The sequence below is a fragment of the Leptodactylus fuscus genome, chromosome 7 (assembly GCF_031893055.1).
Source record: "Leptodactylus fuscus isolate aLepFus1 chromosome 7, aLepFus1.hap2, whole genome shotgun sequence".
Lineage (NCBI taxonomy): Eukaryota > Metazoa > Chordata > Amphibia > Anura > Leptodactylidae > Leptodactylus > Leptodactylus fuscus.
In genome coordinates this window covers 150,566,711-150,594,648 of record NC_134271.1, presented here as the reverse complement: position 1 = coordinate 150,594,648, position 27,938 = coordinate 150,566,711, and the positions used below count along the sequence as shown (strand labels likewise).

At 42.2% G+C, this 27,938-nt stretch overlaps 1 protein-coding gene across 1 annotated transcript; it reads right to left on the bottom strand.

Moving 5' to 3' along the window:
* Positions 1-671: 671 nt before the first annotated feature.
* Positions 672-27,074, bottom strand: LOC142213075 (coxsackievirus and adenovirus receptor-like). The gene is made up of 7 exons (XM_075281231.1): positions 26,805-27,074; positions 11,881-12,050; positions 11,593-11,797; positions 10,232-10,390; positions 8,199-8,321; positions 1,886-2,021; positions 672-1,605 (listed from the first exon to the last, which is right to left on the bottom strand). Exons 1-7 carry the CDS (start codon positions 26,851-26,853, stop codon positions 1,287-1,289), a joined length of 1,161 nt encoding a protein of 386 aa, XP_075137332.1. The 5' UTR covers positions 26,854-27,074; the 3' UTR covers positions 672-1,286.
* Between the last annotated feature and the right edge of the window lie 864 nt (positions 27,075-27,938).

Sequence of the window (27,938 nt, the reverse complement as noted above, 5' to 3'; positions counted from 1 at the left end):
CCTCAGGATATAACCGAGCAGAAATGGAGGAATATGGGGTAGGCGCGCGCAACCGAACACTTCTTTTACAGTTTATTACGCACAACGCGTTTCGGGCAGAGCCCTTTCTCAATTGCAATACAAACGGCTCCTCTGCTGTGCTCCACGCTGTCACTCGGGAAAGTATTCCCGTTCTCCACTACATCACTCCTTGAGAAAGAGCTCTGCCTGAAACGCGTTGTGCGTAATAAACTTTTGGAGAATTGTCCAGAAGTGTTCGGTTGTGCGCGCCTACCCCATATCCCTCAATTCCCTGAGATCCCTGTTTGGCTATCGGAAAGTGAATCGGGGACCCGAGCCACCTGAAACAAAATGAATCTTTGGCGGTTTGTCCATCTCTAATTCTGTCCCTCTGAATTTGTAACAAGTGGCAATAACCGGCATGTCAGTGAGCAGGAGACGTCGCACATCTTGATCCAGTTTGTGAGGTTTCATGTGGCTGAAAAGCTTTGCTCCAATCTGGATAGGTCCCTGGATTCCCAGATTTTGCATACTCAGCACATTTTATCTATAGGATATCAATACTCTGTTACCAACACAACATTTTTATAATAAAAGAGAAAAAAAAAATCACACAATTTACAAATTTTCCAATTCCAAAAGAAATAAAAAAAAAATCATATCTGTTCATATTATTGCAAAAGTGATTGGCACAATGTCGTGGATCATTACGGAGGACGGTCGTAGAAATGTCTATTGTCTTCTAGAAAAAAATGTTGGAAATAATTTTTGCCAGGGGTGTAACTATAGGAGTTGCAGTCAAATCCAGACCCTGGTACCTAAGTAGGCCCAAAAGTCCCTCTGCCACACAAGAAGATGCCAGTATTGTGAATGGCGTCTGGTAGGTGGGAACTGTTCTAGATTTTGCATTGGGGCCTAGGATCTTGAAGTGACGCCTCTGAAACACAGGTTTGGCCCATGAGGTCGTGTTTGTGTCCATGGAGGTAGAGGGTCCCGTGTCATGGGCAGTGTAAACTTGCACAGGACTCCAACTCAGGTGTGACAATGTTGGCAAAAAGATGACCCTACAATGAAGGTTGCGCCACCTAAACAGAGATGGCAAGTCCAGGCCAGGATGGGCTCATGAGCTGAACTGACCCAGGACAATATCGGGCCTCTTATCCTCTATGGCCTTATATACATATATATACAAATCGAGATATTACAGTGTTACACAGTTTTAGATATCCGGATCCCATATGATGAGAGGAATGTTCATGTGTAGGACAATAGTTCACCAGAAGGACTCAGACGATGAAACCTTCCCGAGACTGTGCCGGCACCATCACCGGTATCCCTCCTACCCTCTGGATATTGTATGGGTTATATTTAGCATTTTGCCCTGGAACAACATAGACTGGCTCCGGTGTGGATGCGGGACTTTCCAGTTTGGGTTTGTAGACATCACTGCTGATCAAGGATGGAGGTGAAGGTTCTTCTCTTGGTGCTTCATTGTAGACCCTTCGAAGAGAGTAGCTGATGTTGTGTGGTCGGTAGCCAGCGGCGGTCCGGATACTGCTGGCGCGGCTATTGGGGTTACTTGGAGGAGGAGCCGCCACATCCTCTCTGTGAACAAAAATGAGGATAATGAGGTCAGAATATTAGTTAATGAACTAAAGATGAGAAAACTCCTCAGTACAGATAATACATTATATTCCCAATCCACCCATTATGTAACTTCTTAACATATTAGCTGGACTATACCATTATATTTGTTGGTATATCACATATATAAACATCCGCTGTCAGTGAAGTCATATGAGCCTAGGCTTAGCACGCTACCGTGTGAGTCAATATATTTAGCAGTATCAAGGCACCATCTTGTGGTCAATAGTCAGAATATCACCTGATGTCATTTTCTATCTCTTTCTCGTAGCGTCTCTTGTTGCGGCAGCAAATCAGGCACCATATAAGGAGGAGGAGGAGAAGCAGGAGTAACAACGCACCAAAAATGGCTCCAATAATTATTCCGGTACGGTTAGCTGATCAAGGTAAGATGAGACATGGTTACATATAACTTACAGAGGTATCCACAATCTTTAATAAGCAATTTTCTAAATAAAAAACAATACTTTACTATAAAATACCAATGTTATAGACACAAATATACAAGAATAGAACTACTATAATACTGCCCCTATGTATAAGAATATAACTACTATAATACTACTCCTATGTACAAGAATATAACTACTATAATACTACTCCTATGTACAAGAATATAACTACTATAATACTACTCCTATGTACAAGAATATAACTACTATAATACTACCTCCTATGTACAAGAATATAACTACTATAATACTGCCTCCTATGTACAAGAATATAACTACTATAATACTGCTCCTATGTACAAGAATATAACTACTATAATACTACTCCTATGTACAAGAATATAACTACTATAATACTCCCTCCTATGTACAAGAATATAACTACTATAATACTGCTCCTATATACAAGAATATAACTACTATAATACTACCCCTTATGTACAAGAATATAACTACTATAATACTGCTCCTATGTACAAGAATATAACTACTATAATACTACTCCTATGTACAAGAATATAACTACTATAATACTACTCCTATGTACAAGAATATAACTATTATACTACTCCTATATACAAGAATATAACTACTATAATACTGCTCCTATGTACAAGAATATAACTACTATAATACTACTCCTATGTACAAGAATATAACTACTATAATACTGCTCCCTATGTACAAGAATATAACTACTATAATACTACTCCTATGTACAAGAATATAACTACTATTATAATACTCCTATATACAAGAATATAACTACTATAATACTGCTCCTATGTACAAGAATATAACTACTATAATACTGCTCCTATGTACAAGAATATAACTACTATAATACTGCTCCTATGCACAAGAATATAACTACTATAATACTACCTCCTATGTACAAGAATATAACTACTATAATACTACTCCTATGTACAAGAATATAACTACTATAATACTACTCCTATGTACAAGAATATAACTACTATAATACTGCTCCCTATGTACAAGAATATAACTACTATAATACTGCTCCTATGTACAGGAATATAACTACTATAATACTATTCCTATGTACAAGAATATAACTACTATAATACTGCTCCTATGTACAAGAATATAACTACTATAATACTACCCCCTATGTACAAGAATATAACTACTATAATACTGCTCCCTATGTACAAGAATATAACTACTATAATACTGCTCCTATGTACAAGAATATAGCTACTATAATACTGCCCCCTATGTACAAGAATATAACTACTATAATACTGCTCCTATGTACAAGAAGATACCTACTATAATACTGCTCCTATGTACAAGAATATAACTACTATAATACTACCTCCTATGTACAAGAATATAACTACTATAATACTACCTGCTATGTACAAGAATATAACTACTATAATACTGCTCCTATGTACAAGAATATAACTACTATAATACTGCTCCTATGTACAAGAATATAACTACTATAATACTGCTCCTATGTACAAGAATATAACTACTATAATACTACTCCTATGTACAAGAATATAACTACTATAATACTGCTCCCTATGTACAAGAATATAACTACTATAATACTACTCCTATGTACAAGAATATAACTACTATTATAATACTCCTATATACAAGAATATAACTACTATAATACTGCTCCTATGTACAAGAATATAACTACTATAATACTGCTCCTATGTACAAGAATATAACTACTATAATACTGCTCCTATGTACAAGAATATAACTACTATAATACTACCTCCTATGTACAAGAATATAACTACTATAATACTGCTCCTATATACAAGAATATAACTACTATAATACTACTCCTATGTACAAGAATATAACTACTATAATACTGCTCCCTATGTACAAGAATATAACTACTATAATACTGCTCCTATGTACAGGAATATAACTACTATAATACTATTCCTATGTACAAGAATATAACTACTATAATACTGCTCCTATGTACAAGAATATAACTACTATAATACTGCTCCTATGTACAAGAATATAACTACTATAATACTACCCCCTATGTACAAGAATATAACTACTATAATACTGCTCCTATGTACAAGAATATAGCTACTATAATACTGCCCCCTATGTACAAGAATATAACTACTATAATACTGCTCCTATGTACAAGAAGATGCCTACTATAATACTGCTCCTATGTACAAGAATATAACTACTATAATACTACCTCCTATGTACAAGAATATAACTACTATAATACTACCTGCTATGTACAAGAATATAACTACTATAATACTGCTCCTATGTACAAGAATATAACTACTATAATACTGCTCCTATGTACAAGAATATAACTACTATAACACTACTCCTATGTACAAGAATATAACTACTATAATACTGCTCCTATGTACAAGAATATAACTACTATAATACTACTCCTATGTACAAGAATATAACTATTATAATACTGCTCATATGTACAAGAATATAACTACTATAATACTACCCCCTATGTACAAGAATATAACTACTATAATACTACCCCCTATGTACAAGAATATAACTACTATAATACTGCTCCTATGTACAAGAATATAACTACTATAATACTGCTCCCTATGTACAAGAATATAACTACTATAATACTGCTCCCTATGTACAAGAATATAACTACTATAATACTACTCCTATGTACAAGAATATAACTACTATTATACTACTCCTATGTACAAGAATATAACTACTATAATACTGCTCCTATGTACAAGAATATAACTACTATAATACTACTCCTATGTACAAGAATATAACTACTATAATACTGCTCCCTATGTACAAGAATATAACTACTATAATACTACTCCTATGTACAAGAATATAACTACTATTATACTACTCCTATATACAAGAATATAACTACTATAATACTGCTCCTATGTACAAGAATATAACTACTATAATACTGCTCCTATGTACAAGAATATAACTATTATAATACTACCCCCTATGTACAAGAATATAACTACTATAATACTGCTCCCTATGTACAAGAATATAACTACTATAATACTACTCCTATGTACAAGAATATAACTACTATAATACTGCTCCTATGTACAGGAATATAACTACTATAATACTATTCCTATGTACAAGAATATAACTACTATAATACTGCTCCTATGTACAAGAAGATATCTACTATAATACTGCTCCTATGTACAAGAATATAACTACTATAATACTACCTCCTATGTACAAGAATATAACTACTATAATACTGCTCCTATGTACAAGAATATAACTACTATAATACTACCTCCTATGTACAAGAATATAACTACTATAATACTACTCCTATGTACAAGAATATAACTACTATAATACTGCTCATATGTACAAGAATATAACTATTATAATACTACCCCTATGTACAAGAATATAACTACTATAATACTACCTCCTATGTACAAGAATATAACTACTATAATACTACCCCCTATGTACAAGAATATAACTACTATAATACTACCTCCTATGTACAAGAATATAACTACTATAATACTACTCCTATGTACAAGAATATAACTACTATAATACTACTCCTATGTACAAGAATATAACTACTATAATACTACTCCTATGTACAAGAATATAACTACTATAATACTGCTCCTATGTACAAGAATATAACTACTATAATACTACTCCTATGTACAAGAATATAACTACTATAATACTACTCCTATGTACAAGAATATAACTACTATAATACTACTCCTATGTACAAGAATATAACTACTATAATACTACCCCTATGTACAAGAATATAACTACTATAATACTGCTCCTATGTACAAGAATATAACTACTATAATACTACTCCTATGTACAAGAATATAACTACTATAATACTGCTCCCTATGTACAAGAATATAACTACTATAATACTACTCCTATGTACAAGAATATAACTACTATAATACTGCTCCTATGTACAAGAATATAACTACTATAATACTGCTCCTATGTACAAGAATATAACTACTATAATACTACCCCCTATGTACAAGAATATAACTACTATAATACTACCTCCTATGTACAAGAATATAACTACTATAATACTACCTCCTATGTACAAGAATATAACTACTATAATACTACCTCCTATGTACAAGAATATAACTACTATAATACTACTCCTATGTACAAGAATATAACTACTATAACACTACTCCTATGTACAAGAATATAACTACTATAATACTACTCCTATGTACAAGAATATAACTACTATAATACTGCTCCTATGTACAAGAATATAACTACTATAATACTACTCCTATGTACAAGAATATAACTACTATAATACTACTCCTATGTACAAGAATATAACTACTATAATACTACTCCTATGTACAAGAATATAACTACTATAACACTACTCCTATGTACAAGAAGATACCTACTGTAATACTGCTCCTATGTACAAGAATATAACTACTATAATACTACCTCCTATGTACAAGAATATAACTACTATAATACTACCTCCTATGTACAAGAATATAACTACTATAATACTACTCCTATGTACAAGAATATAACTACTATAATACTACTCCTATGTACAAGAATATAACTACTATAATACTGCTCCTATGTACAAGAATATAACTACTATAATACTACTCCTATGTACAAGAATATAACTACTATAATACTACTCCTATGTACAAGAATATAACTACTATAATACTGCTCCCTATGTACAAGAATATAACTACTATAATACTACTCCTATGTACAAGAATATAACTACTATAATACTGCTCCTATGTACAGGAATATAACTACTATAATACTACCTCCTATGTACAAGAATATAACTACTATAATACTGCTCCTATGTACAAGAATATAACTACTATAATACTGCTCCTATGTACAAGAATATAACTACTATAATACTACCCCCTATGTACAAGAATATAACTACTATAATACTGCTCCCTATGTACAAGAATATAACTACTATAATACTACTCCTATGTACAAGAATATAACTACTATAATACTGCTCCTATGTACAGGAATATAACTACTATAATACTATTCCTATGTACAAGAATATAACTACTATAATACTACTCCTATGTACAAGAAGATACCTACTATAATACTGCTCCTATGTACAAGAATATAACTACTATAATACTGCTCCTATGTACAAGAATATAACTACTATAATACTACTCCTATGTACAAGAATATAACTACTATAATACTACCTCCTATGTACAAGAATATAACTACTATAATACTACCTCCTATGTACAAGAATATAACTACTATAATACTGCTCCTATGTACAAGAATATAACTACTATAATACTACCTCCTATGTACAAGAATATAACTACTATAATACTACTCCTATGTACAAGAATATAACTACTATAATACTGCTCATATGTACAAGAATATAACTACTATAATACTACCCCCTATGTACAAGAATATAACTACTATAATACTACCTCCTATGTACAAGAATATAACTACTATAATACTACCCCCTATGTACAAGAATATAACTACTATAATAGTACCTCCTATGTACAAGAATATAACTACTATAATACTACCTCCTGTGTACAAGAATATAACTACTATAATACTACTCCTATGTACAAGAATATAACTACTATAATACTACTCCTATGTACAAGAATATAACTACTATAATACTACTCCTATGTACAAGAATATAACTACTATAATACTGCTCCTATGTACAAGAATATAACTACTATAATACTACTCCTATGTACAAGAATATAACTACTATAATACTACTCCTATGTACAAGAATATAACTACTATAATACTGCTCCTATGTACAAGAATATAACTACTATAATACTACTCCTATGTACAAGAATATAACTACTATAATACTACTCCTATGTAGAAGAGTATAACTACTATAATACTACCCCCTATGTACAAGAATATAACTACTATAATAATGCCACCCAAAATACAAGGCTACAGCCATTATTAAACTACTATGTATTTATTAGTTTTTCTCACCTGAGGATACAGATAGATCCACCACACAAGTTCCAGTTCCCACCTTGTTCCCCACAGTACATTGGTACGCTCCAGCATATGCATCAGAGATGTTCTTGATCAGTAAATCTCCAGTCACAGGAGCTGTACGGAGACATAATTCACCTCACATTAGAAAATCCTGAATGAGTGATAATTTGGAATAATCCAACAAATATACACTACTGGCAGTTTGTGTAGTGACGCCATAACAATTGCCCAGATTTGCACTGGTGTATTTTGTATGTCGTTTGTGTGTGTTTCCGTTTGTGTCATATGGTCATGTGTATCTCAGTTTGGATATCATTGAAAACCCTGCTATCGGTTGTTATGGATACCTGGAGTAAAGCTGTGTGAATGTGAACTTGTGTTACAGTGTCATCCGCAGTGCCCTGCCCCCTTAAAGCTGACCTACAGCAGTGAAGAAAATTGGCTGGGTTGCTATGAAAACCTGGAGTGTGTGCTGAGCTGTGTATCTAATCCTCCGGTGTATGATACTGTGTGCTGATCTGTGTATCTAATCCTCTGATGCATGTATCTCAATTTGGATATCAGTGTTGTATTGTGCATGTAGAGTGACCTTGTGTTTGGCAGTTGGAATATGAGTGAAAGACTCGCAGGTTTGTATTGGCTAATGCAGGTCATTAATTTGGGGGAATACTGTATCTCTGGAATGGTACATCCAAGAGAGAGTTGAGTCTCAGTCTAAAACCTTCCCAGACACCTGATGTATCTGTGCACCAAATTTGGTGAAGATCAGTCCAGTCGTTTGGTCGCGCATAGAGAACAAACACACAGAAACTCATTTTATATATAAATAAATAAATAAAGATATATATATATATATATATATATATATATATATATATATATATATATATATATATATATATATATATATACATTGCATAGAGCTTGTCTGTCAGAGCTGTCTTTATCACTAGAGGGTATCAGGGAGTAAATTGCAATCTATACCAAATCCCTAAACAGTCTGCACTGATACAATGTAACAAATTGTTAGGACAGAAGAGATGAAGAGGAGGAAAGTTGCCGAATTGGCTTTTAGACAATATTTAAAGCGATTCTACCATTAAAAGATGTTTTTTTCTACTGACCATGTCGGAATAGCCTTAAGAAAGGCTATTCGTCTCCTACCTTTTGATATGGTCTCCGCCGTGCCGGTCATCCGAAATACCTTTTTTTCCCGGTGTGCTAATGAGTGTCCGGCAGCAATGAGGGCGGGCCCCAGCGCTAACACGCCGATGGAGGCGTCCCCATTGCTGCCGGAACTGCCAAATCCTGCGCCGCCTTCTTCGTGATCTGCGTCCTCCCCTTCTGTGTCCTCTTCTTTGGTCGTCATGGATGACGCATGCGCAGTCGGCTCTGGTTGCGAGACCCTGTTACTGCGCATGAGTCATCCATGATGTAATCCAATGATCACAGGTTCAAGCCCCTTATTACCTAGAATGCATCGAAAAATTAATAACTGAAATAAAATTATTTACCCCATACGGTAAACATCGTAGTGGGAAAAAGAAAGTCTGAATTGGTCTTTTTTATTCACCGATTTGGCTTTTAAAAAATTTGAAAATGCAAAAACATCTGTGGTAACAGGTCTTCAAATGGCATCAACGTGCCAAACGTCAGGATGGAGCGTTACCATACGGTACCATCCTGTCTGGTACTTTGCTTAAGTCCTACCACGTGCCGTCCATCAGAGCGGTAACCCATTGAGCCAGTCATATATTCTGTGCAGGTTTACCCCTCCCCCACTACCCACGATTGAGAGTTTCACCACTGTGGTGAGTAGTTGGTGGTAGGACAAGGAAGCTACATCAAATAGATTGACTCCTTCTCACGTCAGCTCACTGAACTTGTATATTTTTATTTTTTAACAAAAACAAGAAAATTGAGGTTAAAAAAAATTCAGAATTTTTGTTTTGGGGCAAAATCGCCCAGCCCTAATACATATAAATACATATATTACATTCAAACCAACCAGTGGTATAACTTACCCATGTTTAGAACCGGAGTGGCTGGATTTTGGGGCCCAGCGATCTTCTCCCATTTGTAAGTCAGAGGCGGGGTTCCTTTCGGCGATTTGCACTTCAGAATGACGTCACTTCCTTTGCTCTGGTCTCCTTCGATAAAACATTGAGGATGTGCGGGGATCTCTACATCCAGGGGGAGAGAAGTCCACATGTTATATACTGTAGGACACATTAACCCTGTCTTAACCAGGGATGCCTCTTTCCTGGCCACTTTGAGGTTAATTTAACCTAAATTTCGGCCCCCTCTATGGTCGGCCATGTTCCCTTCCTGCCCATTTCCCAGGACTTTTGCCAACTATGAAGTCATGAATCGGAGATGTACCCAGGATTTACCATATGGATGTTCGACCACCGCCCAACAGAAACTTAACCAAGATCACCCCCCTGACCACGACCACGACCACCACTCTACTGAGTAACGAAGTCCAGATACAGGAGAACGGCAGCGCTTATATGGAGAATATTAATCCTATATAGTTTTTGTGGAAGGGCCATGTCATGATCATCAGAACGTCATAAGCAGCGTACATGACCCGCTGAAAAGTGAAGGTGATGTGGAGGAGGCAGCTGTGGGCAGTAGCGGGAATCGGTAAAGAAGAGCCATTACCGGCTGAGGTTATCCTGTAGGTCATGACCTTGTCACTGTAAGGTTGGGCAATTACTGTATGGGGGGCTCGTAAAAGGGGCCTATACTGTAATGGGGCCTGTATAGCCTGTATAGTATACTGGTAGGGAGTTCAGTATAGGTGGAATAACTGTATGAGGACCTAGAAATGTGAAAATAACCCATATCAGGGTGGCAGGAAAGCTGTGTTATACCATTTGGGGACCTGGATATGGAATGTTATACCATGTGGAAGCCATGGAAATGGGAGTTATATCATGTGGAGCCAGTAAAGAAGGCATTATACTATGTGGGCCAGATAAGGGGGCTGTATACTATGTGGGCCAGATAAGGGGGCTGTATACCATGTGGGGCCCAGGAATATGGACTTTCTACCATGTGGGGGGCGAGGAAAGTGGACTTGATACTGTGTGGGGACAGGGATGGGGGGCGTTATAATGTGTGGGGACAGCAGGCACTTGATACCATGTGGGAGCCAATAAAGGGTTGATCAACAGGTCAAACTTCACTTCGGTTTTCTGCCCGGGTGGAGTGGAGAGCCGAAAAAGGAAGAGCAACCTCAAGCAGATGTCCGCCTCAATTACACTTAATTTTCCACCATCTGAACAAGCCCCTACTCATCTCATATTCCCAGATCCCCAACAATTTCTGCCATTTAGGATGGGTGACATCTTATCTTGTACACAGGACTGTGTTTTACCTTGCACCATTAATGTGACTTTTTTGGTGGCCACCCCTGGGTTCTTCTTTACTTTGCACTGGTAGATCTTCGAATCTGTAACCTCCAGGTAGCTAATTGTGATGCTGGCGTCGCCCTGGCTGGGATCGACAGCTGAGAAGGACAGGCGGTTTTTGAGGTCTGGCGGAGCTTTGGACACCACAACATTGTCCATGTAGGTGAGAATCTGTTGGGGAAATGGACACGTGTCAACAGAATGGAGACTCCGATACTTTCAAGTGACTTTCATCTACAAGTCTGGTTACTCACCACTGTATCCAGTCCTGTGCTGTCCGGGTTCATCTCAAACCACTCAATGTCTAAGGCGCCAATTTCCGTGGGGGCCAGGACATAAGTACAGCCCAGCGTCACCGTATTTCCCGTAGCAAGCACAATGGACTCGGTAGTTGGTCCTTGGATATCAACAGCGCCCAGCAGTGCTAGTCAGATAAGAAAATCAAAAACATCAGTCAAAAAACAGAGCAGGACGGTGATAAAATAATACAAAGTCCTAATAATGGTGGGAGTCAGGGTGATGCCCTATCCCCAATGTGTCACCTAATACAGAGCATTAATGCAGCAACTCTGGAGGCATCTAATATAGGAATACTTTATAGCAGTGAGTTATACCGTATAATATACACCTCAGACAATGTTTTCTATCAGCTGCCACAGTACTCCCACAACTAAGCCAGTCACAGTACTTCCACTATCAACGTCACAATGCCCCCTGCAAGGGTGACAGCCACAATGCCCTAAAAACAGTGACAACTGTACCATTGTAAGAGTGACTGCTACAGTACCCTCATAAAAGTGACAGCCACAGTGCCCCATAATAGTAATAGCCACAGTGCGACATAACTGTGACCGCCACAGTGCGACATAATAGTGACAACCACAGAGTCCCATAATACTGACAGCCAGAGTGCCCCATGATAGTAATAGCCACAGTGCCACCATAATAATGACAGCCACAGTGCCCCATAACAGTGACAGCCACAGTGCCCCATAACAGTGACAGCCACAGTGCTCCATAACAGTGACAGCCACAGTGCCCCATAATAGTGACAGCCACAGCCCCCCATAACAGTGACAGCCACAGTGCCCCATAATAGTGACAGCCACAGTGCCCCATAATAGTGACAGCCACAGTGCTCCATAACAGTGACAGCCACAGTGCTCCATAACAGTGACAGCCACAGTGCTCCATAACAGTGACAGCCACAGTGCTCCATAACAGTGAAAGCCACACTGCTCCATAACAGTGACAGCCACAGTGCCCCATAACAGTGACAGCCACAGTGCCCCATAATAGTGACAGCCACAGTGCCCCATAACAGTGACAGCCACAGTGCTCCATAACAGTGACAGCCACAGTGCCCCATAACAGTGACAGTCACAGTGCCCCATAACAGTGACAGCCACAGTGCTCCATAACAGTGACAGCCACAGTGCTCCATAACAGTGACACTCACAGTGCTCCATAACAGTGACAGTCACAGTGCCCCCATAACAGTGACAGCCACAGTGCTCCCATAATAGTGACAGCCACAGTGCTCCATAACAGTGACAGCCACAGTGCTCCATAACAGTGACAGCCACAGTGCTCCATAACAGTGACAGTCACAGTGCCCCATAACAGTGACAGTCACAGTGCCCCATAATAGTGACAGCCACAGTGCCCCATAACAGTGACAGCCACAGTGCTCCATAATAGTGACAGCCACAGTGCCCCATAATAGTGACAGCCACAGTGCCCCATAACAGTGACAGCCACAGTGCCCCATAACAGTGACAGTCACAGTGCTCCATAACAGTGACAGCCACAGTGCTCCATAACAGTGACAGCCACAGTGCCCCATAACAGTGACAGTCACAGTGCCCCATAACAGTGACAGCCACAGTGCTCCATAACAGTGACAGCCACAGTGCCCCATAACAGTGACAGCCACAGTGCCCCATAACAGTGACAGCCACAGTGCCCCATAACAGTGACAGTCACAGTGCCCCATAACAGTGACAGCCACAGTGCCCCATAACAGTGACAGCCACAGTGCCCCATAACAGTGACAGTCACAGTGCTCCATAACAGTGACAGTCACAGTGCCCCATAACAGTGACAGCCACAGTGCCCCATAACAGTGACAGCCACAGTGCTCCATAACAGTGACAGCCGCAGTGCCCCATAATAGTGACAGCCACAGTGCCCCATAACAGTGACAGCCACAGTGCCCCATAACAGTGACAGCCACAGTGCCCCATAATAGTGACAGCCACAGTGCCCCATAACAGTGACAGCCACAGTGCCCCATAATAGTGACAGCCACAGTGCCCCATAACAGTGACAGCCACAGTGCCCCATAACAGTGACAGCCACAGTGCTCCATAACAGTGACAGCCGCAGTGCCCCATAACAGTGACAGCCACAGTGCCCCATAACAGTGACAGCCACAGTGCCCCATAACAGTGACAGCCACAGTGCTCCATAACAGTGACAGCCACAGTGCCCCATAACAGTGACAGCCACAGTGCCCCATAACAGTGACATCCACAGTGCCCCCATAATAGTGACAGCCACAGTGCCCCATAACAGTGACATCCACAGTGCCCCCATAATAGTGACAGCCACAGTGCCCCATAACAGTGACATCCACAGTGCCCCCATATTAGTGACAGCCACAGTGCTCCATAATAGTGACAGTCACAGTGCCCCCATAATACTGACAGCTACAATGTCCCATTACAGTGAAATTCACAGTGCCTCATAATAGAGACAGTGCCCCATAACAGTGATACCTACAGTGCCTCTAGTGAAACATGTGGTGTCTTAGTATAATGACTGCACCAAGTTGCACTACGATAATTAGTGGTGTAACTAGCAATGGCAAGGCGAACATCTGACATGGCCCCCCCAACTGACCGATTTTCACACCCCTCTTTGGGGTCTTTTCAGACACTGTCACTTACCTCTCCTGGTCTCCGGTGCACGCCCCGCTGATGTTGGTCCATCTTCAATGATGGAAGAGACATCATTTGAGCTGAGTTTGCATTGCGACGCATAAGGACGCAAGCCCAGCCCACGTGGCGTCTGGGACGTCACCAAGTAGGCCCGAAGCCTTCAAGACCCCAGGACAGGTAAGTAACAGTGATTTTTTTTTTTTTTTGTTCCATCATCTCTCCTAGCCCTCCGATCATTATACTCGGGGGTCTGAAAATACCCCCCCCCCCAAGTATAATGATAGCAGTGATTGTGGGGTTCACAGTCCCGTCTCGAGGGGAAGCGCTGGCGGCCGTTAGCAAGAGTTAGCACTCAGTTGTTCAGTTTGGGTGCGGAGTTACCCTGGGAAAACAAGAAAATTCTTGTATCTGTTTCAAACAGCGCAAATAATTTTAGGTATATTTATGTGACATGTTCACGCGTGTGACTGATGATGACATCACAGGACAGGACAGCCCGGCCATCGTCGTCACTGCCTTGTCGGAGCTCCTAGGAGCGGTGTCCTCTGGTGTGATGAATGTGAGCCCAGGAATGTATTGTACCAAACGTGCCTTACATAGCCGGTATCTCATGTCACGCCCGTCCTGCAGGGAGGAGGACAGCACCAGGACAACACCCTCCTCTCAATACCAGTTTCTGTAAGGCGTGCTCACTGGATAAAAATAAAGTATTAGTCCCCTGAGATAATGTTACACCCCAACCCAGGAAAACGTGGTGGGTAATAACAAGTGGTGTAACTAAAGTCTTGTGGGCTCTGGTGCCAACTTTTGTCCAGGGCCCCTTACCTCCCCCCTTCCACAGCAAATTCTTGATAGGGACAGTTATGGTACTCCACAGAGTAAAATATGCTCCACAGTGCTCACCCCACACACAAACAGTATAATATGCTCCCCACAGTGGCTCCCACACAGTATAATATACGTCACACAGTGGCCCCACCCAGCATTATATGCTCCCCACAGTGGACCCCACCAGTATTATATGCTCCACAGTGGCTCCCACCCAGCATTATATGCTCCCCAGTGGACCCCACCAGTATTATATGCTCCACAGTGGCTCCCACCCAGCATTATATGCTCCCCCAGTGGACCCCACCAGTATTATATGCTCCACAGTGGCTCCCACCCAGCATTATATGCTCCCCCAGTGGACCCCACCAGTATTATATGCTCCATAGTGGCTCCCACCCAGCATTATATGCTCCCCACAGTGGACCCCACCAGTATTATATGATCTTCAGTGGCTCCCACCAGTTATATATGCTCCACAGTGGCTCCCACCCAGCATTATATGCTCCCCCAGTGGACCCCACCAGTATTATATGCTCCATAGTGGCTCCCACCCAGCATTATATGCTCCCCACAGTAGGCCCCACCCAGTATTATATGCTCCCCACAGTGGACCCCACCAGTATTATATACTCCACAGTGACCCCACCAGTATTATATGCTCCACAATGTCCCCACACAGTATTATATGCTCCCCACAGTGGACCCCACCAGTATTATATGCTCCACAGTGTCCCCACACAGTATTATATGCTCCTCAGTGGCTCCCACCCAGTATTATATGCTCCCCACAGTAGGCCCCACCCAGTATTATATGCTCCCCACAGTAGGCCCCACCCAGTATTATATGCTCCCAACAGCCCCCCCTCCACTTCGGTGCTAATATTATACCCTGGGGTCACCTCAGACATCAGAGTATAATAATGGGAAGCCAAGGGAAGGTGACTATAAATAACAAACATACTCACCTTGTCTCACCTTTCCTGGGCATCCTCGCTCTGTCTTGCTGTCTTCGGCATCTTCAGCCCTCTTCAGACGTCACTGCTGAGGCCTGTGATTGGGCCTCAGTGGTCACGTGGGGCGCACTAACGTCATTACGTCGCTGTGCCTCTAATCACAGGCCTCAGTCACATGCCGGAGAGGAAGCTGAGCCCAGAAAAGGTGAGTATATGTGCTTTTTATTTTCAGTCACCTCCCCTGGGCTGCCATCTATTGGGAAGGGGTCTGGCGATATGTCAGGGCCTTCCAATAACAGTAAGTATAATGGTTGGGGTAACCAGGCTTTTCCCGACTGCTATAGTCTCCAGCTGGCTGCAGGCCCCACACCTCGCCACGTCCGGTCGCACCCCCTGCAACCACAGTGTCCACTGCTTTCCAAGGCTCCTGAAAGGCACATTTCCCCAGTGAGGAAATGATGCAGAAATAGGAGGAGGAGAGGTGAGTATCACTACTAGGCCCTGGACCCCGAACAGCCAAAAGGTCACATAAAATATACCACTATTCTAAATGGCACATAAGCTTCAGTTACACCTCTGGATACAACACTAGCCAATGTATCGCTATAATGACAACCAAGATGGAAACCATAGCTATCACCCAACTTTCCTAGACTCCAGGATCGGATAAGCCTAGGTATGTAGTGATGCATGGCCACGGCCCGTGTACCCGGCATCAGTGCCAGGCCAGGTAATTACACTGTTCTGTCTCAGGAGATTCCCGCGGTGTCAGCAGGTCACGTTGACAGGATTGTTTACATCTCATACACACGTGTGCTGCTTTGGTAATAACTACAGTACACAGCTCCCGATGGTGACAGCTCGCTGCCTGCTATGTAAACACCGCTAATACTCGGCTTCCATCGGGCGGGCGGCTACAGAACAAAGGACGATTTGTCTTGTTTGGCAGAGAATGTCAGATAACATTGTTAAATATCATATCATATATTATAATACACTCCAATCACATCCAAAGCTGCGGTAACATCCAGAGCTAGGATGTTAGACCTGGTGATTGGTTAAATAGAACGATTACATTGTAGTCTGTTTCTAATAGCAACAGAATTGTATCTGCAGCTTTGAATGTGAATGGAGTATAATAGATGATACAATATAGGAACCAAACAAAAGAGACAAAGTATGTAAAGAGTTAATGAATATTTCCTATAGAGATAATATTGCTTAATTATAATTATAGGTCACCGCCCATCAGAACACAGCGCTGAGCGAGAATAAGCAGAGAGCAGCCGACCGCCCCTGTACAGCGTCTGGAGTTATGTTATTCCACATTAGTGATGGTAAAATGGATTGTAGTTTTCTGAAGCGATTCATGAAGATGTCACCAGGTATGGCGTGAGTTGTCTCAGTCTGCACTGTGCCCGAGGAGACAGAAAGGAGAAGTGGTACTGTGCAGTGTCAGTATATACAGGACAGGAGAAGTGGTACTGTGCAGTGTCCATATATACAGGAGAAGTGGTACTGTGCAGTATCCATATATACAGGAGAAGAGAAGTGGTACTGTGCAGTATCCATATATACAGGACAGGAGAAGTGGTACTGTGCAGTGTCCATATATACAGGACAGGAGAAGTGGTACTGTGCAGTGTCCATATATACAGGACAAGAGAAGTGGTACTGTGCAGTGTCCATATATACAGGACAGGAGAAGTGGTACTGTGCAGTGTCCATATATACAGGACAGGAGAAGTGGTACTGTGCAGTGTATATATATACAGGACAGGAGAAGTGGTACTGTGCAGTGTCCTATATACACGACAAGAGAAGTGGTACTGTGCAGTGTCCTATATACAGGACAAGAGAAGTGGTACTGTGCAGTGTCCATATATACAGGACAGGAGAAGTGGTACTGTGCAGTGTCCATATATACAGGACAGGAGAAGTGGTACTGTGCAGTGTCCATATATACAGGATAAGAGAAGTGGTACTGTGCAGTGTCCATATATACAGGACAGGAGAAGTGGTACTGTGCAGTGTCCTATATACAGGACCGGAGAAGTGGTACTGTGCAGTGTCCATATATACAGAACAGGAGAAGTGGTACTGTGCAGTGTCCATATATACAGGACAGGAGAAGTGGTACTGTGCAGTGTCCATATATACAGGACAAGAGAAGTGGTACTATGCAGTGTCCATATATACAGGACAGGATAAGTGGTACTGTGCAGTGTCCATATATACAGGACAGGAGAAGTGGTACTGTGCAGTGTCCATATATACAGGACAGGAGAAGTGGTACTGTGCAGTGTCCATATATACAGGACAAGAGAAGTGGTACTATGCAGTGTCCATATATACAGGACAGGATAAGTGGTACTGTGCAGTGTCCATATATACAGGACAGGAGAAGTGGTACTGTGCAGTGTCCATATATACAGGACAGGAGAAGTGGTACTGTGCAGTGTCCATATATACAGGAGAAGAGAAGTGGTACTGTGCAGAGTCCATATATACAGGACAGGAGAAGTGGTACTGTGCAGTGTCCATATATACAGGACAGGAGAAGTGGTACTGTGCAGTGTCCATATATACAGGACAAGAGAAGTGGTACTGTGCAGAGTCCATATATACAGGACAGGAGAAGTGGTACTGTGCAGTGTCCATATATACAGGACAGGAGAAGTGGTACTGTGCAGTGTCCATATATACAGGACAAGAGAAGTGGTACTGTGCAGTGTCCATATATACAGGACAGGAGAAGTGGTACTGTGCAGTGTCCATATATACAGGACAGGAGAAGTGGTACTGTGCAGTGTCCATATATACAGGACAGGAGAAGTGGTACTGTGCAGTGTCCATATATACAGGACAGGAGAAGTGGTACTGTGCAGTGTCCATATATACAGGACAAGAGAAGTGGTACTGTGCAGTGTCCATATATACAGGACAGGAGAAGTGGTACTGTGCAGTGTCCATATATACAGGACAGGAGAAGTGGTACTGTGCAGTGTCCATATATACAGGACAGGAGAAGTGGTACTGTGCAGTGTCCATATATACAGGACAGGAGAAGTGGTACTGTGCAGTGTCCATATATACAGGACAAGAGAAGTGGTACTGTGCAGTGTCCATATATACAGGACAGGAGAAGTGGTACTGTGCAGTGTCCATATATACAGGACAAGAGAAGTGGTACTGTGCAGTGTCCATATATACAGGACAGGAGAAGTGGTACTGTGCAGTGTATATATATACAGGACAGGAGAAGTGGTACTGTGCAGTGTCCTATATACACGACAAGAGAAGTGGTACTGTGCAGTGTCCTATATACAGGACAAGAGAAGTGGTACTGTGCAGTGTCCATATATACAGGACAGGAGAAGTGGTACTGTGCAGTGTCCATATATACAGGATAAGAGAAGTGGTACTGTGCAGTGTCCATATATACAGGACAAGAGAAGTGGTACTGTTCAGTGTCCATATATACAGGACAGGAGAAGTGGTACTGTGCAGTGTCCATATATACAGGACAAGAGAAGTGGTACTATGCAGTGTCCATATATACAGGACAGGAGAAGTGGTACTGTGCAGTGTCCATATATACAGGACAGGAGAAGTGGTACTGTGCAGTGTCCATATATACAGGACAGGAGAAGTGGTACTGTGCAGTGTCCATATATACAGGAGAAGAGAAGTGGTACTGTGCAGAGTCCATATATACAGGACAGGAGAAGTGGTACTGTGCAGTGTCCATATATACAGGACAGGAGAAGTGGTACTGTGCAGTGTCCATATATACAGGACAAGAGAAGTGGTACTGTGCAGAGTCCATATATACAGGACAGGAGAAGTGGTACTGTGCAGTGTCCATATATACAGGACAGGAGAAGTGGTACTGTGCAGTGTCCATATATACAGGACAAGAGAAGTGGTACTGTGCAGTGTCCATATATACAGGACAGGAGAAGTGGTACTGTGCAGTGTCCATATATACAGGACAGGAGAAGTGGTACTGTGCAGTGTCCATATATACAGGACAGGAGAAGTGGTACTGTGCAGTGTCCATATATACAGGACAGGAGAAGTGGTACTGTGCAGTGTCCATATATACAGGACAGGAGAAGTGGTACTGTGCAGTGTCCATATATACAGGAGAAGAGAAGTGGTACTGTGCAGTGTCCATATATACAGGACAGGAGAAGTGGTACTGTGCAGTGTCCGTATATACAAGACAGGAGAAGTGGTACTGTGCAGTATCCATATATACAGGACAGGAGAAGTGGTACTGTGCAGTGTCCATATATACAGGAGAAGAGAAGTGGTACTGTGCAGTGTCCATATATACAGGAGAAGAGAAGTGGTACTGTGCAGTGTCCATATATACAGGACAGGAGAAGTGGTACTGTGCAGTGTCCATATATACAGGACAGGAGAAGTGGTACTGTGCAGTGTCCATATATACAGGAGAAGTGGTACTGTACAGTGTCCATATATACAGGACAGGAGAAGTGGTACTGTGCAGTGTCCATATATACAGGACAGGAGAAGTGGTACTGTGCAGTGTCCATATATACAGGACAAGAGAAGTGGTACTGTGCAGTGTCCATATATACAGGACAGGAGAAGTGGTACTGTGCAGTGTCCATATATACAGGATAGGAGAAGTGGTACTGTGCAGTGTCCATATATACAGGACAAGAGAAGTGGTACTGTGCAGTGTCCATATATACAGGACAGGAGAAGTGGTACTGTGCAGTGTCCATATATACAGGACAAGAGAAGTGGTACTATGCAGTGTCCATATATACAGGACAGGAGAAGTGGTACTGTGCAGTGTCCTATATACAGGACAAGAGAAGTGGTACTGTGCAATGTCCATATATACAGGACAGGAGAAGTGGTACTGTGCAGTGTCCATATATACAGGATAGGAGAAGTGGTACTGTGCAGTGTCCATATATACAGGACAAGAGAAGTGGTACTGTGCAGTGTCCATATATACAGGACAAGAGAAGTGGTACTGAGCAGTGTCCTATATACAGGACAGGAGAAGTGGTACTGTGCAGTGTCCATATATACAGGACAGGAGAAGTGGTACTGTGCAGTGTCCATATATACAGGAGAAGAGAAGTGGTACTGTGCAGAGTCCATATATACAGGACAGGAGAAGTGGTACTGTGCAGTGTCCATATATACAGGACAGGAGAAGTGGTACTGTGCAGTGTCCATATATACAGGACAAGAGAAGTGGTACTGTGCAGTGTCCATATATACAGGACAGGAGAAGTGGTACTGTGCAGTGTCCATATATACAGGACAGGAGAAGTGGTACTGTGCAGTGTCCATATATACAGGACAGGAGAAGTGGTACTGTGCAGTGTCCATATATACAGGACAGGAGAAGTGGTACTGTGCAGTGTCCATATATACAGGACAAGAGAAGTGGTACTGTGCAGTGTCCATATATACAGGACAGGAGAAGTGGTACTGTGCAGTGTCCATATATACAGGACAAGAGAAGTGGTACTGTGCAGTGTCCATATATACAGGACAGGAGAAGTGATACTGTGCAGTGTCCATATATACAGGACAGGAGAAGTGGTACTGTGCAGTGTCCATATATACAGGACAGGAGAAGTAGTACTGTGCAGTGTCCATATATACAGGACAGGAGAAGTGGTACTGTGCAGTGTCCATATATACAGGAGAAGAGAAGTGGTACTGTGCAGTGTCCGTATATACAAGACAGGAGAAGTGGTACTGTGCAGTATCCATATATACAGGACTGGAGAAGTGGTACTGTGCAGTGTCCATATATACAGGAGAAGAGAAGTGGTACTGTGCAGTGTCCTTATATACAGGACAGGAGAAGTGGTACTGTGCAGTGTCCATATATACAGGACAGGAGAAGTGGTACTGTGCAGTGTCCATATATACAGGACAGGAGAAGTGGTACTGTGCAGTGTCCATATATACAGGACAGGAGAAGTGGTACTGTGCAGTGTCCATATATACAGGACAGGAGAAGTGATACTGTGCAGTGTCCATATATACAGGACAGGAGAAGTGGTACTGTGCAGTGTCCATATATACAGGACAGGAGAAGTGGTACTGTGCATTGTCTATATATACAGGAGAAGAGAAGTGGTACTGTACATTGTCCATATATACAGGACAGGAGAAGTGGTACTGTGCGGTGTCCATATATACAGGACAGGAGAAGTGGTACTGTGCAGTGTCCATATATACAGGACAGGAGAAGTGGTACTGTGCAGTGTCCATATATACAGGACAGGAGAAGTGGTACTCTGCAGTGTCCATATATACAGGACAGGAGAAGTGGTACTGTGCAGTGTCCATATATACAGGACAGGAGAAGTGGTACTTTGCAGTGTCCATATATACAGGACAGGAGAAGTGGTACTGTGCATTGTCCATATATACACGACAGGAGAAGTGGTACTGTGCAGTGTCCATATATACAGGACAGGAGAAGTGGTACTGTGCAGTGTCCATATATACAGGACAGGAGAAGTGGTACTGTGCAGTTTCCATATATACAGGATAAGAGAAGTAGTACTGTGCAGTGTCCATATATACAGGACAGGAGAAGTGGTACTGTGCAGTGTTCATATATACAGGACAAGAAGTGGTACTGTGCAGTGTCCATATATACAGGACAGGAGAAGTGGTACTGTGCAGTGTCCATATATACAGGACAGGAGAAGTGGTACTGTGCAGTGTCCATATATACAGGACAAGAGAAGTGGTACTGTGCAGTGTCCATATATACAGGACAGGAGAAGTGGTACTGTGCAGTGTCCATATATACAGGACAGGAGAAGTGGTACTGTGCAGTGTCCATATATACAGGACAAGAGAAGTGGTACTGTGCAGTGTCCATATATACAGGATAAGAGAAGTGGTACTGTGCAGTGTCCATATATACAGGACAAGAGAAGTGGTACTGTGCAGTGTCCGTATATACAGGACAAGAGAAGTGGTACTGTGCAGTGTCCGTATATACAGGACAGGAGAAGTGGTACTGTGCAGTGTCCATATATACAGGACAGGAGAAGTGGTACTGTGCAGTGTCCATATATACAGGACAGGAGAAGTGGTACTGTGCAGTGTCCATATATACAGAACAGGAGAAGTGGTACTGTGCAGTGTCCATATATACAGGACAGGAGAAGTGGTACTGTGCGGTGTCCATATATACAGGACAGGAGAAGTGGCACTTTGCAGTGTCCATATATACAGGACAGGAGAAGTGGTACTGTGCGGTGTCCATATATACAGGACAGGAGAAGTGGTACTGTGCAGTGTCCAGATATACAGGACAGGAGAAGTGGTACTGTGCAGTGTCCATATATACAGGACAAGAGAAGTGGTACTGTGCAGTGTCCATATATACAGGACAAGAGAAGTGGTACTGTGCAGTGTCCATATACAGGACAGGAGAAGTGGTACTGTGCGGTGTCCATATATACAGGACAGGAGAAGTGGTACTGTGCGGTGTCCATATATACAGGACAGGAGAAGTGGTACTGTGCAGTGTCCATATATACAGGACAGGAGAAGTGGTACTGTGCAGTGTCCATATATACAGGACAGGAGAAGTGGTACTGTGCAGTGTCCATACATATAATCATATGTATAGCGTCCAGTCATGATCTGTATTCTGGAGATTATTCGGGTGTCCTCTATGTTGTCCTCTGTACAGTTATTGGGGTACAGCGGTGGTCTGTTGTCATGGTAAACGCCCAGCTCGGAGATCTCTCTCGGGATAAGTGGCGCCCGCACAGACTTTCACCTTTACTCCTTCCAGCAGATAAACAGAAACTCAAAACTGGTCAAACGAGTCAGAGATATGTAAAGAATCTCATGTCCTTACGCTATGGTTGTGCTCGGTCACCACTTCTTCTGGAAATCTCATACTTCCTATTTTTTATCATATAGTAATGTATAGGGGGAGGTGCACGGTGGACACGGTTATCAGACCTTGTGCAGCAAATTTGCACAAACCATGCTGCCTCCATGACTGCTTTACCTGGACTTTGGTTCCATCCTTATGGATTCTTGCAGAATTGCTGGTGACATTTTTAGCAAGGATTCTAGTATGTGAACACATCCTTCCCATTAGGTCTCTGGTTCTCCGAAACACAAACGTGTGTCAGACTCCACCAACCCGTCTTCATGTAATGTATAGAGAATAGAGAACCTGCGGTGACTGGAGAATTCCTTTAACTGACTGGACGACATGTGTGACCTTCTGTCAATGTCTAGGTAAGGTCTCTTATAAGCCCTCAGGCTTGGACAGTATGGTAACTCACACAAGAACCATCAGTCTTCTCCAAAAATACTCATGTATCCGGCCTCATCACCTTCCGTCTACCCGTCTTATGTGCGAGAGAAATTCATATACAGGAGGGAAGACTGAAGATGAAATATATGAACATTTATGTTCCAATACATCTATAATGGTGTACCAATCATCTTGATATGGTGTATACAGCTCCTCTGCAGACCAATGGATTTCCATGGCTACAGCCTACATACAAACCCCCTGTAGACTGATCCTGTAGTGAAATGTTACACCATCCCCCTGATAACAATACAAGAGGTAGCCGACTGCAAGGTCTAGCTGAGGTCAACCATCAATATGTGGTGTGACCTTTGCCCCTTGGAGGAGAAGTCCTGAAAGTGCTGATATGGCCCTCACACATGTAGCCCCGATCTCAACATCATCCAGTCTGTCTGGCATTACATGAAGACACAGAAGGATTGGAGCAAGCCTCCATCCACAGAAGATCTGGGCTTAGTTCTCCAGGACGGCGGGAACAACCTAAAGTAGTTCTGCCAAAAATTGTCTACTGGTGTACCTAGAAGAATTGATGTAAGGTAAAAGGGCAAAGGTGACACCAAATATTGTAGGCTTGCCCCAATACTTTTGTCTCTTCTTGTAATCCATAGTCCAGATCCATGATGGCGAACCTAGGGCACGGGTGCCAGAGGTGGAACTCAGAGCCCTCTCTTTGGGCACCCATCCATGGAACAGACTATTCTGTGTGGGGGCCAACGTGGAGCACATTGTACTGTGTGGGGACCACTGTGGAGCCGATTATACTGTGTGGGGGGTCACTGTGGAGCATATTATACTGTGTGGGGAACAGTGTACAGCAGATTGTACTGTGTGGGGGTCACTGTGGAGCAGAAAGCTCTATAAAGCCCCATTCGTATGACCATATTTTGCAGGTCTGTAATTGTGTGCATTTGTGGATCCACACATTATTGAGGTTAAATTGCCGTGTTGGCACTGTGATAAATTAGTGGGTTTTGTTTTGCAGTTTGGGCACTCGGTCTCTAAAAGATTCGCCATCGCTGGTCTAGATGATGTTAACCCTTCCCTGACATTGGCCATACATATAGCGGTCGCTCAGAATTGCCTGAACTGATTGCGGGCATTAAGTTCCACAATGGCTCAGGCAAACCTGAGTTAGGTGTCATTTTTGTAGTGGCGCATGGGTACCACCATTTTGCCGCGGGTCACCAGCCCCTGGAATGAGATCCAGGGCTTGCGATCCTAGTGATGCTGGGAGCTTATGGAAGCCCCCATGGCTTGTTTGGCATTCATTTGTATTACAGGCTGCTCTATGCATCCTATAGTACAAATATCATCATCATCATCATTCATTTGTATTACAGGCTGCTCCATGCATCCTATAATACAAGTACCATCATTTTGCAATGTAATGCATTGCATTAGTGATCAGACCCCTGGGAAGGGGGGGTGAAAATTACAGTAAAAAAAAATATAGAGGTAGATAAATAAAAATAAAGTAAAACACATACACATAAGATATCCCTGTGTCTACACCCGCTCATACAGAACTGCACATACATAACAGACCTGAGCCTTTAATTGCTCAACACTGACGTCAATACTTCTGGGAGCCCAAAGGCTGGACCCACCAGAGGATCCCCTACTATCTGTACGGGCCAGTCCAAACCTGGTAAGGTATATAAACATGAAAAAAACTAAAATCGTTCCTCAAAATTGGGCAAACTCCACCCACTCCTGTGATGTCACAAACTTCAAAAAATGACAAGAAGACCATAAGACGGAAAGCAAGCAGATAGCACACAGTGCCCAGGAAGGGCAAGAATTGTGGGGTTCATGTACCATTGGTGTCCATTGGTGTCAACGGGATTGGGTAGGGCAAATGAGGAAATGATCTCTTACATTGGAAATAGCTGCTGATATCGGAGGCTCCGGCATCTGATAAGAATTTGTGCCCATAGGGTACTCCTAAAACTTGATACTAAATATGCAAACTATGGAGCTGTTGTAGCCCCAGCCAGAGGTTGGCATGACACATAACAAAGGATACAGGAAATGCAGATAATCTAAAAGTATATAACAGGAAACATATCACATTGACATACGCTTACCTGGCATGAATCCTACAAGGATCCACACGGTAGCCCACAGGTCACCCATTATAGTCCCAGAGGGGTCAGATCCTCCGCACAGTGTGTTACTTCCAAGCAGCTGTGATATCAGTGAAGATCTGTGTGTGTGTGCACTGCGACCTGTACACAGAGCTGAAGCTGCAGAACTTGTGCTGCAAGTCCTGGGCGCAGAGAGAACTAGACACACCTGTATCCGAAGGGCCGAGAGGAAAGTGTCCTCTGCCAGGTGACACCCAGAGAGGATGGCTCATGGCTCTGTCTAGTATTGTTTGGCTTTTTGATGTTACTATGCACAATACACTAGACAGCCGCTGACGTATCACTCCCTTAATATAAAGACATCATTGAACACCCGCAAACTAATCTACGTCTGATCCAGCAGCAGCCACGCCAAACAGATCCACTGCATAGTATATGGCTGACCTGGGAGGTGCCATTGTATTGTTGTACAAAGGTCTGTTGGCAGCGAAGTACACGCAATAAAACTTATAAAAAACGTGTTAAAGGGATCATTTCCCCGATTGTTATTAGCATAGATTATGGAATACAATGTAACAGTTTTGTCCCTTTAAGGCCATGTAGTGCCCATCTATTAGCCTATACAATGGCAGTCTCACAAGTAACTATTGTCGATTTAAAGGGGTTGTCCAAACTCAGCAACATAAATATCCCCAGCGTTCTATTGTCTACACCTGTTATCGTCTTCTAGGCTCACATGACCTTTGAGAACAATAAGTGGCCTCATCGGTCAATGGTGAGGAATTGGTCACATGTGGGAGTGACGTCATTGATCCCACTCCAGTGAGCGCTGAGGCCAATGATGGGAGACATACATCTACCCGGGATCCCTTGAGTTTACTCCAAATCCTGGCCAACCCATTGAGGTATATTGGGCACCGTGCCTCCATCAGTAGGAACGTCTACAATAACCGCCAACCTGGCAGGCGGACTGTGTTTATACTGTGCCGAACAAAGACGTCTCTAAACCTCTACAAGACAAAAGTGATACTGTGCAGTATAATGTAAATGAGATGGTTAACAGGTGGAGAATCAGTGGTCGGAAGAGATTAGGTAAATAAGAGGTTAATGGATTGTGTATAGAAGGCTCAATCA

Coding starts and splice junctions, on each gene's coding strand:
- LOC142213075 (XM_075281231.1), bottom strand. CDS start 26,853: ATGGGTGACCTGTGGGCTACCGTGTGGATCCTTGTAGGATTCATGCCA. Junction 12,051..26,804: donor CCTTGTAGGATTCATGCCAG/GTAAGCGTATGT, acceptor TTATCTGACTAG/CACTGCTGGGCGCTGTTGAT. Junction 8,322..10,231: donor CACTCCGGTTCTAAACATGG/GTAAGTTATACC, acceptor GTCTCCGTACAG/CTCCTGTGACTGGAGATTTA.